We start from the raw sequence: 13923 nt of genomic DNA, 5'->3' as shown, positions 1-13923 counted from the left end.
AAACACTAGAACATAAAGGATAGCAAATGAGTGCAAACATGGCTAAAATTTGTTCATAGAATGCAAGAACCATATGACCTATAATTCTCACATTCCAATGCATTTTTAAAGGTTTAGAAACAAGTCTTGGAATGGGAATTAAGGCAACATGAGTTACTTGGCATTTTAGAACAAATTTTAAGCATATTTACATTATTTAACTACACGATTAACTTGTAAGCTAAGTAACTAATCAAGATTCATACTCATGCATTAATATCAACACAAACAGTAGTTAAAACTCCCTCAAATCAAGTGGCATAGGTCACAAGTGTTCATCAAGCAATAGGATTGAAATTAAGCAAAGTTTCATTCATTTTTAGCACAAAATATGACAAAAATAACAAGAAAATTAACACCTTATTTTTTAACCAATTTTAACATATGAAAATCATCACAAAATGCTACAAAAATATCAAGAAGCCTACATGAATTTTTTTGGAATTTTTTAAAGGTTTTTTAAGCTAAAAATTACAAGGAAATTGCTAGTTTTAATCAAGAATGGTGAAAAAGTCACACATATTTTTTTATCAAATTTTATTGTGAAACAAGGTTATGAAGCATCAAGAAAATTATCAAAAAAAATGTGGAAATTTATTTGGAATTTCTTGAAGAAATTTTTATCATGCAGGAGGTGTAAAAAGTGGAAACAGTGTGTAAAATAGCAATAAATTAGCAAGAAAGCGAAATTCAGCAACAGAGACCCAGGCCCATGGTCCTTGATGGATCCTGGATCATCCATTGGCTCTACAGCCTTTAGATTGATCCAGGTCCAATTTTGACCAAGATCCAAGGGCTGAAGACGCACAAGACAAAGTGGATCAAATCAGGCACGCATCAGGACCATACAACTCATAACAAGACGGATCTAACGGTCTAAACATGAAGGAGCACAGAACGAACACAACACGCGCGCGCGTGGGATCAAAGGCATGGTATATAAGCGGTTTGCAGAGAGAGAGAGACACAATACACATACATTTCTCTCTCTAACATAAGTTAGAGAGAGAAGCTCTGCAACAATGAGTCTTCTTCTCCGATCTTCTTCCGGCGAGTTCAAACATGCCGGCACGGTGGTCCGCCGGTGGCGCCGCCGTACCGGTGGAGTTTTTCAAAGCTTTTTACATCCTTGAACTCGTCTTCTCCTCCTCTTTACGGTTTTGAAACTATTTTTCGCAAGGAAGGTTTAGATCGGAGTAGATCTAGGTTCGAATCCTACGGTTCTTCAGATTTTTAAAGATTTTCGAAACACTTTGAACTGAAACCCTAATCTATACTATTTTCCTCACTGATTACGATTATGCACTTGAAATTGTGAAATAAACGGTGGATCTTCACAGACTGCATTTCTAGGGTTTCGGTTTCAAATCTTTTCGAATCTTTTTGGAAATTCCGCTTTGATTCACCGTTTATACATGCTTATAAACCTTCGATTGATTCGAAACCAAAACGAGAAGGTTTTTGAGAATTTACCTGGAGATTCAAGCGATGATGTGACGAGGATCTTCGTGAATACTTCCTTTGAGCTTCTGGTGAATGATTTGTTGAACTGAATCAATGAACTTCCTCTTCTCTTTCTCTGATTCGAATCTTCTTTGTTCCTTCTTCTTCTCTCCCAAACTGCTCTGTGATCGTGTAATTCGTTAATCTAATGGCGAAATGGCGCTTGAATTGCAGAGCTTATGGATTCGATGATGACGATTTCGTAAGAAATCTCTGAGAACCTGCTTCAAACTTGTTGAAATCGTTGGATTCTGTTGCAATTGATCGCGAATTTGAGACTGTTTGATTCGTTTTTTGGTGAAATTTGTTGTTGAATGGTGTAATGGATGAGGAATTCTATGCGAATTTGTGTGGATTGTGTTGTTGAGAAACGGTTAGGGTTTGAAGATGATGAGTTTGTTCATCATGTTCTTGAGCTATTCTGCGTTTTGATCTTTCTGTGGTGGAGAGAGGAATGGAATTTCTGTTTTTGATTCTGTTGTGATGTGGCACTGTGTGTGTGGATCTCTGTGATGAGTTGGCTTTTTATAAGTGTTGACTTGTGCAATCTGGACAAATAAAAAAATGACATGTGGCACAACTTTGTAACAAACTCTTGGACAAATGGACAACTGAGAAACTGACATGTGTACAGACCTGATGACTTGGACAAAAAAGACTAAAATGCAATATTAAAAAATAAAAGGACCAAAAATGAAACAAAAAAATAATGAAATTGGCATAAAATTGGTAATTTTGACTAAACGTAAAGTGAAACCGATAAAAAACACAAAAACGGACTAAAACGAACAAATGGCCTAAATGAGGTACTTTAAAGTACCTCTCTGCCGAAATTTCGTGTGAAATGACTAAAATGCCCCTAGGGCTAAAACGACTGAAAATGACTCAGATGCAAACTTTAAAATGGATTTTCAACAGAGGAATGACACAACAGCTTATTTAAACCAACTTGAAAGACTCAGAGACAATTTTAAGAGTTTAGACAGAGTTTTGACACTTGAAAGGACTAAAATGCCCCTAGGGGCAAAACTGACTCAAAATGACTTCAAAGGCAATTTTTGAAATGGATTTGGACATAGAATTGAAATAGAGACTTATTCAAACCAAATGAAAAGACTCAAACAAAATTTTAAAAGACTGAAAGAAATTTTGACATGGGAAATGACTAAAATACCCTTCTATGTGAATTTTGCAAATGACATTGAAATAAAATGCAGAGAAAGATGCAATTGATCAGAGACAGTTCAAATAGCTTGTAATGCAAGAAAAGAAGAATTGAACAAGTATTTTTAGGTCCAAAATTAGGGTATAACAGCTGGTACCACATGCATATGTACAATGTTAAGTTGAAGTTGTTGTCGTTGCATTTGTCGTTGATGTTGAAGTTGTTGTCGTTGCATTTGTCGTTGATGTTAAGTTGTTAAGTTGATAAGAGTTGTATTGTCAAGTTGGGTCGTGTTGTTGAGTCAAGTGTTAAGTTGAACATGATGTCTTATGATGATTATTAGGTGATAAATGATAATTGTTGCTGATGTTCATGATGCCCTGATGATGATGTTTGATTATGATTTGATGATGATGTTTTGATGACGATGTTTGATTATGACTTGATGATGATATTTTGATGACGATGTCTGTTTATGATTGATGATGATAATATTATGATACTAAATGATTATTAATGGTGATGTTTATGATGTCTTAAGTTGTAAAATATATGATGATACTTGATTATGATTTAATGATGATTTTTGCTTATGAATTAGAGATGAAAATTGTTTTCGAACTAATGATGATATTTGATAATGATAATTGAATATGATTTGATATAATGCTAAATGATAAATGTTTTATATGTAAATGATGATTTATGTTGTTAAATGCACTTTGATGAATTATATGTTTAATTTATTGACTGTGAAATCTCACCCCTTCTGCGTATATGTTGCCTCAACCGTGGGTAATGTGCAGGTAATAAAGACTAGAGGTGTTCGTGAGTGGACTCCTCACTTTGTGTCTAGGTGCTCTGATATGTAACGGGATGGGGCTTGCTTTCATGAACTTTTGTGAATAAACATTAACTAAGACTTATGAGATTTCTGATAAGGCCTGTGTGCCAAGACTTTTATTATGTTGAACTATTTTCCGCTGCGTAGTTTCAGATTTTATGATGAATGAACTTGAAGGATAATTATTATTATCTATTTTATGATTTTTAAGAATATGTGACATTCCGTTTATGAAATAAATACTCTGATTTATATGAAATTTTTATGTTGGGAATGCAAATTTTTATGTGATCTTTATCGTGTAATAATGCAAATTTGCAATATCATCACTTTCAATTACTCAACACAAATATGCAGCAATTGCGGTTTTGATTTTTCATTTTCTTCGTTATAGATCTTATCTTATAGTGCCAACACCCAATACTTTTACATTTTTACTTTTATTTTCACTTTCCCAGATTCGCAGCAACCATTGACATGAAACTTCTTTTTTCTATTCTCTATTCCCAAATCTTTTCAACATCAATGGTGTTGTGTGTATGTCCCAAAACCATGACCCAATTAAAAAAAAATGCAGTCCCTTCAATGTCTGAATTTATTGGGTTTATCCCATTAATTTGCACTTAAAAGTGTTAATATGAATGTTTGAATTTATTGGATCTATATCAGAGATTTGGAGTTATTATTGGGTTTACACTTTACATGCTTGGGAAATTTTGCACGATAAACAAATGAGAAATAATCAAGTGTACTTCATTTATTGTGTGCTCATTCAATCCAACGGCTCTAAAAAGGTCTCTCACGGTAGGAGACCTATCAAGGTCTCCCACCCTAGACAGCGCCATACATCTTTCAGTAAATTTTTCCTCTCAAAAACCAAAAATTATCTTTTTCGGTAACAAAGCAAGAAAGTAGACACAACCAATTCCGTCACACCAATCTTTTATTTTTTTCCGCAAGCTCCCTTATATAAATAATTAATAGTTTTTGACAAATAAATAATTAATAGTTATTGATTCTATAAATTATTTCCAAACTAAACATTGAAGATATATGCGCAACGGACGGGCTTATATCTAGTAGATATAGTTTTGATAGTCTTACCAAGGGATGATAAAATGGATGAACCCGTTCCGTCATGAAACCGTCTAAAATTGGACAAAATGAGGAGGACCAATTAGAGGTATAGAGTTGCAAATCTCATTCTGCCAGTTTTATGTCGACTATCGGATTGGTGGGGGTTCGTGGTCAAATTTTTGTAAAATAACGTTATGAATTCTACAATGTAAAATGTGTTTAAATAAAGAACAAGAAACCAAAATATGTAACCAATGAATATAAAAAAAAATATTAAAATTATCATTCAAACATCCTTGATTCATCATAAAAAAATCTAGAGTAAACCAACAAGGCAATAAAAGTAAATACATTATTTTTAGTCAAAAAAAAACCATTAAAGATAATTGAGTTACCTCAACGGATTAGTCACGACTTACACAAATTGGTTTACCTTGGTTTACAAAACTACTAATTAACAGATTCATTTACTCTCTTCGTCATTTAATATCATAATTTCAAAAATTCCCTTGCATTATTTCTTTAATATAATGTTGCGAGGAAATGACCATTACCATTAGAAATAGGTTATTTGGTTTTTACATGATCTTAAAATATGAAATGTATAACATTCTCGCAATCAGCCAACGGTCGGAAGATGTGGACAAAGGTGAAGCTACTGGCCTTCTTCATGCCCTCAAATGGATTCAAGAGCTAGGTTTGGATAACGTGAATTTTATGCTTGACTCTCAAACGTAAGGTAGTGGTCACATTTAAGAGTAGAAGTGAAGTGTTTATGAGCTGGGCGCTATTATCCAATACTGTACGCGTATGCATAGGTCCTTTTTCTAAAACTCTTGTATCGAGTTTTACTAGGAGAAAAGTCAATGACGTTCATGATTATCAAGGATGGTCACATCTCTAGTTATATATAGTTTCCGTATTTTTACTGATATACCATTTGTATTCGTTCTATTATTACTAATGAAATGAGGTGAGCTATTTCCAGTAGAAAAGCATTTCAATAAGTGTGTATTATCTATTTATTTTTTACTAGAATAATAAGTGTGTATAAGGCTCAATCAAATGAAATATCCAAAACTTCATAAACACGTAACTGAAATACAAGTCTTTCAAACTTATTTCTCCAAATGATTTTTGTAGATTTCTTATTGGTGCGTAGTTTATTCATTTTGGAATTGGCATGCTAATCCAAAAAGCTATTGACTACCATCTGATACACTGATATACTCTACCTCAACATAATATTTAAGGTATTATGAAGTTTGAACTTTAAAATTATAGTAAGAGAACCAACACTAAAGTATCTGTTACATAAGATATTAATTACTCCGAAAGAATGTAGACTTGAGAATTTGCTTAAAAAGGCTTAACTCCCATTTCTAATTGATTAGCAGGTTGTGTGAGTTCAATTGGAACATTAAACGCCCAAGTCTCTTGTAGGTTGTCATAATAGATTGGAGTTTGGTTTCAGTTTTGTTAAATTCTTGAGCATTATTGGAAATGCATTTCTATTTGAGCTACTCAACCTGCCACTGGTTGCTCAATTTTCTTCACCATTTCATCTTGAGTTACATATATGCAACTTGAGTTCCTAGCGTCATCTGACCTAATAGAGTAACAAAAATTATTTGATCTTGATCGAATAATTTGTAAACTGAAATCTGCATTCCTCATCAGCCATGAAAAATCATGTGCATCCTCATTCTCATTGTCTGGTTTATGATAGATTCAAAATCAAAATCCATTAATTTTGTAGTCTATCTATGTCGTGATTCTCGCCATCTTTGTTCGGTTAGGAACCTCCCCATTTGACAATGCTTCCACTTCTTCACAACAAAAGCTATACTTATTAGTTCCCTCTCCTATATGGACTTTAGCTGGCAATTTTCAGCATACTCTGAATGAATTTTAAGACACCAACTTAATATATAATGATATTATTAAAGTAAGATATTGGATTGCCGTTGCCCACAATATGATTTGTATGGCCCAAATGGTACGATGTAATGCGGTCTCACTCACGTATCTAAGAAGTTATCTTTAATTTGTGCCCTCATAACAAACTTTTTTCCTCGGTTCGGTAATTATTGACTCTCTTTGGCATATATGATGTCCCTCCACATATGAAGTTCTGTTCTTATTTACTGAGCTTTATATTTTCTTTTACCAAATCTGTAAGATTGTAAGTTTGTAACCACCCCTAACTATGAGAACTTAAGTTATGAATCAACAGGGTCAAATTGATCATGTTCTTCAGACAAAATGAATGCATAGTGTCAATCTTATTGCAATTACATGTTGAGTCGTAATCACGTTGAGTCGTAAAATTGTCCAACAATTAGGATGAATATGGCCAGGGTTACCATAGTCCGTATTGTGTTCTAATTCAATGAAGAGAATAGACCGATCAACAATATAGAAAAGGTTATCTGGAATTGAAAGTTTGACATAATTATGAAGATTGTAAATTTATGATCATTTTAAAACATTTCATTTGTGGGTCTTCAATTCCATAAGACCCACAAATTGATACCAGAATTCAGAAGCTATACATGTCACCTTAAATTGACACCTTGAATCGAATTCCATACTCTGAAATATTATAGCATAAAGTCCTTATAGTTATTATCAAAATTTTAAATACCAGGTTTAGAAACAAGAGCTAAAAACCAAGACTCCATTCGCTAAAACATGTAGCAAAAGCTGTTAATACTATGTCGCTGGTATAATATTAAGTCAACACCAAACATAGGATTATTCAAAGAAACAATGGAAGATTCAAGACTTTAGAACATATCTAGAGGAGCATAGCCAACTGTTTCTTTTATCCCAATTGTACTAGCTTTTTATGGAACAACTTAACGTGCAATTTTAACTACAATGGTAATTGTATGAAAATGAAAATACATGACAGAAGAATGAAGAGAAATATCGGAGAAGTATCAATTCTCAGTTCATTGAATTAGAAAAGCAGTGCAACATTACTTATTTAAAGAAACTAGTAGGTTGGAGGAAAATTACACAAATACTGCTAACCAAATTGGTAAACTAAACATGGCCACATGTGCTTCAAGCTTGACCAATAAGTTTCTTAACATCTGCGCATCAAGCTGAATAACTAATTACGAGTTTGAGCACCTGAAATTCAAATCAAGAAGATATCCATTATTACCATTGTATTTTGTACTTTAGGAATTTTAAATGCAAAATATGATAATAAAAATCAAATGATAACTCCATAACCAAATAATGATTTAGTTATGATTTGAATACACATATAAAAATATCAGTTTATCTCACCGGCAAGAAAGGCCTTTCTGATTATACTAAGCTCTCTACATACATCCTCAATATTGATTCTTTCTTTTGGTGACTCCATTGAACACATAAGTCCAATCCTAAAAAGTGAAACTAAGCACTCCTTTGCAGCTGGAATAAGATTCTCATGATTTCCATCTTCCATTTCTACTGCTGCGTCTCTTGATAAAAGATGTGGGTCCAAGATCTTCTTAAGATTACCAGGAAATGATATTGCAACAAAGTTATGCAGATTTTGACCATCTTCAAAAGCGTCATCAGTGGGTCTTCTACCGGTAAGCATTTCCAACATAAGTATTCCAAAGCTATACATGTCACCACATGTGGATACTTCAGCACCCATTCCATACTCTAAAACATGTAACAAAAGTTGTTCATACTAAAACAAAACATACGAGGATTCTAAAAAAAAGGGGAAGATTCAAGCATTTAAAACATACCAGGAGGAGAATAGCCAACTGTTCCTTTAACTTCAATTGTACTTGTATTCTTATGAGAGGTACTGCCAATAGCTGAGACGAGTCTTGCTATACCAAAATCACTCACATGAGCAACCATGTCATCGTCAAGAAGGATATTGCTTGGCTTTAGATCACAATGAATGACCAATTCCTCACATTCTTTATGAAGATAATGTAATGTAGAAGCAACATCAATAATGATGTATATTCTATGTGCTAAGTCCAATGTTGTTGGGGGTTCTGCATTTAAAATCTCAGGATGCAACCATTGTTCTAAGCTTCCATTTTTCATGTACTCAAAAACCAGAGCTTTAAATTCTTGACCTTTGTAATCTGTACTTGAACAACAGGTTAAAACCTTAACTAAATTTCGGTGTCTAATATTTTTGAGTGCATTACATTCAACAATGAAACTCTTGTGAGCTCCCTTCTTTTGGAGGTTTAGGACCTTTATGGCAACAACATTATCTTCTGACACAAGATTTCCTCTGTACACATGACCAAAACTTCCAGATCCTATCAAGTTTCTAGTAGAGAACCCATCGGTTCCTTGATGTAATTCTTGGTATGAAACCTTAGATAGTTGATCAACTGTTGGTGAATCAAAAGATCGCTTTGGATTTCTTTTCTTCATCCAGTAGATAGTTATGATAAATGAAATTATGAGAAGAAAAGAAACCACACTAACTATCACTTCTATCAACTTGAACTTGTGTTGTTTTGCATGTTTCCTACCCTTCATAGGGCATGGTGGTAGATGCAGCTGGGAAATACCTCCGCAAAGCTTTTTGTTTCCAATCACTTCTATTTGGGTTACATTTCCAAATACACCATTTGTGGGTACCTCTCCTTCCAACATGTTAAAAGAAACATTTAAATATTCTAAAACAGAGATATTTTGTATAACATAAGGAATTGATCCAAACAATTGATTTCTTGAAAGGTCTAAATATCGAAGACCTTTGAGAGAAGCCATAGAGGACGGTATTGTTCTGTTGAAGGAGTTTCTTTGCAACATAAGATATTCTAAGCTTATACATTCGCCAATTTCTGTAGGAATATCACCAGATAGATGATTCTTAGAGACATCTAATATTTCAAGATTTTTTAACATACCTACTTCTCTTGGTAAGCTACCACTCAAAGAGTTGTGTGACAAATTCAATAAGTTTGATAAAGAAGAAAGACTAAAAACCTCTATAGGTATGGATCCGTTAAATTTATTATAAGAAAGATCTAGCAATTGTAAATTTTGACAATTTCCTAAGCTAGGAGGAATATTTCCTTGAAACATATTATGAGCTAATTCTAAATCATACAACTGACTGAGATTACCTATAAAGGGTGGCATATCACCCGACAACTTGTTTCCACCCAAATATAATATCTGCATCTTTTCGAACTTCCCAAAGGAAGTTGGAATAATTCCCTCAAAGTGGTTAGACTCCATGGTCAAGAGAATTAAGCCAACTAGATTTCCTATTTCCACGGGAATTTTTCCTGATATCATATTTCCCCCAAGATATAGTTGACTAAGTTGGGTAGATAAATTGCCAATGAAATTTGGCAAATGACCTCCAAAATTATTAGCAACTATCGAAAGCACTTCTAATTTACTACAATTTGTCAAATACTTTAAAAACTCTAAATCTATAATTGAATTGTTACCTAAATTGTTGTGTCCAAAACTTAGCCAGTAAAGATCTTGTAACTTCTCTAGACTTGGAACATGTCCCACCAAATTGTTTTGAGCTAAGTCGAGTACTTGTAGGGAAGAAGCATTTACAATGGAAATAGGGATTGGACCTGAGAATTGATTTGCTCCAATTTCAAAAACAACTAGACCAGGGAAGTTGTTGAACATGTTGGATGGAAGATAGCCAGTAAAGTTATTCATGACTAGTGAGAGCTCAATTAGTGATGACATATTGTAAAGACAAGAAGGAATCATACCAGACAATTTGTTCTCACCCAACAATAAAAGTGTCAAGTTTTTGAGGCGGCATACTTCACGTGGAATATCTCCTCCTAATTTGTTAGAAGCACACGTAAAACGCATTAAGGATGAAAGATTCCCTATGGACGAAGGGATCCCTCCAGTTAAATTGTTACCAAAAAGGTGGAATGAATGAAGCTTTTTCAAAGAGCCAATTTCAATTGGTATTTTACCAATCAATTTGTTCCCTCCCAAAATTAAGTCTTTGAGATTGGAGCAATATGTCAAGTTTGTAGGAATTTCTCCTGAAAACGAGTTATTAAGGAGATAAAGGTGTTGCAATTGTAGCAACTGACCCAACTCATGTGGGATTTCTCCAGAAAAACTATTGTTTCCAAGGTCGAGATTTATCAAAAAGGTGAGATTGCCAACATGGGGAGATAAAGATCCATGTAATTGATTACTTCTTAGGTTCAACTCTATAACTCTTTGATGCATGGGGTTGCAAGTGATTCCCTGCCACTTGCAGAAGTGGATGGAAGAATTCCAAGACTCAAGAGCATTGTATGGATCACTGGATATTGATTCTTTGAATTTGAGCAATGCTAAATGATCTGATTGGTTTCCTAATGCAGCCACTGCCACCATTTTGTTTGTGGCAAACCACATTAAATTTAAGGTAAAAAGAAAAAGAAGATGAAGGTATAAAAGTATAGATGACAACAAAGAAAAAGACATCATTTGGTTTAGAAGAAAGTGGTTTATGCTGCTTAGTTTGTTTGTGTTGGATAGTTATGTGGGAATGGAGAGCAAGCATGCATATAAATACTGGTGGCAAGAGCTATTGCTGAATGTGAATACAAAAATACGATATTATATTCAAAAGTCAAGTAAATATTGAACGAAGCTATGTGGACCAAACTGGAAATTGAGAGGAAGCATGCATGCATTGAGATACTGATGTGGAAAGAGCTAGTGATGAATGCGACGTAAAGTTTGAAGTATTAGTAGTAATTTTCTTATGAACCGGATTGGGGATTTGGGTGCAATTGTGTTAGGTATCCCCAAGAGTATCACATGGGAGTCAAAGCAAAGTGACGGTGTTGTGTGATTATGAAGTGAGAGTGGTGTGTGATTATGTGGACTTTTTAACTTCACGACAATTATAAACAGACACATAAGAACGTTCCTTCCTTTGTTTCTGCATGTACTTAAAAATACTAGTGGCAAGAGCTCATACGAATTTAATTTTTGTATTAATTTCACACCACACAAAAAAAAAAAAATAAGAGATTATATTCAAAAGTAAAGTCAATTGATCAAAACACATAAGCCACTTTCTCTGTGAATTGACAGTGTTGTGTGATTATGTGGACATTTTAACTCCACACTTCCTACAATTTAATCAACTTCCGGAGAATTAATGTGTAATCTTTCGTTGACTTTCTCTGCGTAGCTGCAATGTTATTATCAACTGAAATACCAGTAATTTCTTTTTTTGGCATGTTATGCTATAATTCTATATTTTGCATTATATATTGCATTTTATAGCCACTTTTGTAACAAGTCAAATATTGCTACTGCTAATTTCTTTGTTCCCATTGAAATTTGTCTCATCAAATTGAAGATGCAATCGGTCAATAAATGAGACAAATGCAATAATACAATTGATCGTATGTAATATTTCGGTTTTTGCTATAAGAAGAACAACTAGATATTTTAAGCAAAAACTACACCTTAAAAATTGTACATTTCAAAAGCAAAAGACAATCTTTAAATGATAGGTAAAAAAATCTTTTAAACAATAACTACACTTAAAAAAGTGTGACATTTTCTTATAAATAGAATCAGTTTTATTTTTTTTTTTAAAAATTCTTATATTACCTCTGTCCTAATTATAAGACCCTTTTGAAAAAATAACGGGAATTAAGAAAATTGATATTGCTAATAAATTTGTTTGTAATTACTATTGTTTTTACAATTTTATCCTTGAACAGAGTAATACAGACTGAATGGGATATATACACTAGTCAGAAAATCCGTACAACGCACGGAAAACAATCCTTTAGATAGGTATGTTGTTTGATATTATTACGATACAAAGTTGCATGAATATGCATATTAATTATCAACTAGATTAAAACTCGCGCGTTGCACGTGCCATAATTTTTTTAGTTTATTATTTTTGAAAATGATATGTTATTTGTTGTAAATATAATTAATTTTAACTGCATTTAAAATTCATAAAAACCAAATTTATTTATTTCTTACAACCCAAATTATGTTTTTAGTTTTATTTTTGTTGGAAACTTATTTGGAACTTACTCTATGTTTTCCTTGCTTTTTTTGTTGGAAGATTTTTCTCAAAGTGACAAATAAAAGTATGAAATTAGCATCAAAGGGATATAGCCTAAAATAATTGAAAGAAAATTGAAGCAATTGTTTTCTTTTAAACATGACACTTCGACACTGGGCAAGTTTTTGCAAGTGCTCTTGATCAACCCCTTAAAATGTGTATATAATAACAAGCACTCAATATTTCGAGGCAAATTTTGTGTGGGAATTGTCCTCGGAATGCCATTGTACATTGGCCACATAAGGGAGTACATATATTATTAGGCTATAATAGTCTCCCAGATTTTGAATTCTGATCCCTTAACTTTAATCCCTTTTACAAAAGCTAGTCCCATTCTTAATTTTGACCAGTCTATGCTTATATGACGTGCACACTTATACAAACACTTGTACGTGCAAACGTGGAAATTAGTTAAAAAAAAAAAAATTAGGAAAATCCATAAAGTCGTCTAACCATAAAATTTTCATAAAAAAGGCAATAAGCTAAACTGCTGTAGGCAAAAGCATCTTGTAGGAAACAAAAGACTGAAGTAAAATCATACGTCTAAGGCATTTCATTTCTATACTGGAAATCATAAGCATCGTTATTAGTTATTAGCATCCTCTTCACCAATCAGATGGTTACCAAATTTATGGTTAATTCGGCCAAATCTAAGACCACGATTGGTTTGTTTAATTAAAAGGTAAGTTTGTTTACTTTTCTTTTTCTAATCATTTTCCGTTTGTAAGATATGGATGACTTTGTTTGATCATTTTGCTTCTATAGATGAATATGATAATACAATTTCATCTTAATGTATTGTAATAAGTATAGTGTAGCACACAAGAGAATGTAAACTCACCCATCAGCTATGAACCACTGTCCCATAAATAATTGAATGTAATGTCCTTAGGGGAGTCACCTTCCGATCCGGATTCAATGATTAAGGAGTTTGAGTGAACACCCGGTGAAATGGATTTAGGAAAGCACGTGCCATCCTTGGTTCTTGCTCCAGTTGTCGGACTAGGAGCAGCTATATCATCCGCAGCAGATCTTATAGAGGAAGAAGCTGTTGATGCAATAAAAGCTGTGATCCTAGGAGCTGCACATGATGGGGAATAGCCGGTGCATCGATATTCTGTAAGTGTTCCATAAACCGGAGGATTTCCGCTTTGAGATCTCGAAGGAGCTCATCTGAAGCCCCTCCCACGCCAAGTTCCCCCACTGAAAAAGCTAGAGAAA

The 13923-nt window shown here is 33.6% G+C and overlaps 1 protein-coding gene across 3 annotated transcripts; it reads right to left on the bottom strand.

Annotated features, from left to right (window-relative positions):
• Nucleotides 1-7489: 7489 nt before the first annotated feature.
• Nucleotides 7490-11144, bottom strand: LOC146920446 (receptor kinase-like protein Xa21). Of its 3 annotated transcripts, XM_085713867.1 has the most exons (4): nucleotides 10079-11144; nucleotides 8390-9259; nucleotides 7932-8300; nucleotides 7565-7769 (listed from the first exon to the last, which is right to left on the bottom strand). In XM_085713867.1, exons 1-4 carry the CDS (start codon nucleotides 11085-11087, stop codon nucleotides 7750-7752), a joined length of 2268 nt encoding a protein of 755 aa, XP_085569993.1. In that variant the 5' UTR covers nucleotides 11088-11144; the 3' UTR covers nucleotides 7565-7749. The 3 variants fall into 3 exon arrangements, with proteins under 3 accessions (XP_085569992.1, XP_085569993.1, XP_085569991.1); XM_085713866.1 differs by having other exon boundaries at nucleotides 7490-7769; nucleotides 8390-11144; XM_085713865.1 differs by lacking the exon at nucleotides 7565-7769 and having other exon boundaries at nucleotides 7918-8300; nucleotides 8390-11144.
• Nucleotides 11145-13923: the final 2779 nt, after the last annotated feature.

Source organism: Medicago sativa, chromosome 5 (genome assembly GCF_051527215.1).
Source record: "Medicago sativa cultivar Bolivia chromosome 5, Bolivia_mono, whole genome shotgun sequence".
In the NCBI taxonomy this organism is placed as follows: Eukaryota; Viridiplantae; Streptophyta; class Magnoliopsida; order Fabales; family Fabaceae; genus Medicago; species Medicago sativa.
Note: the sequence above shows the minus strand (reverse complement) of the source record. Positions and strands in the feature narration are given on the sequence as shown.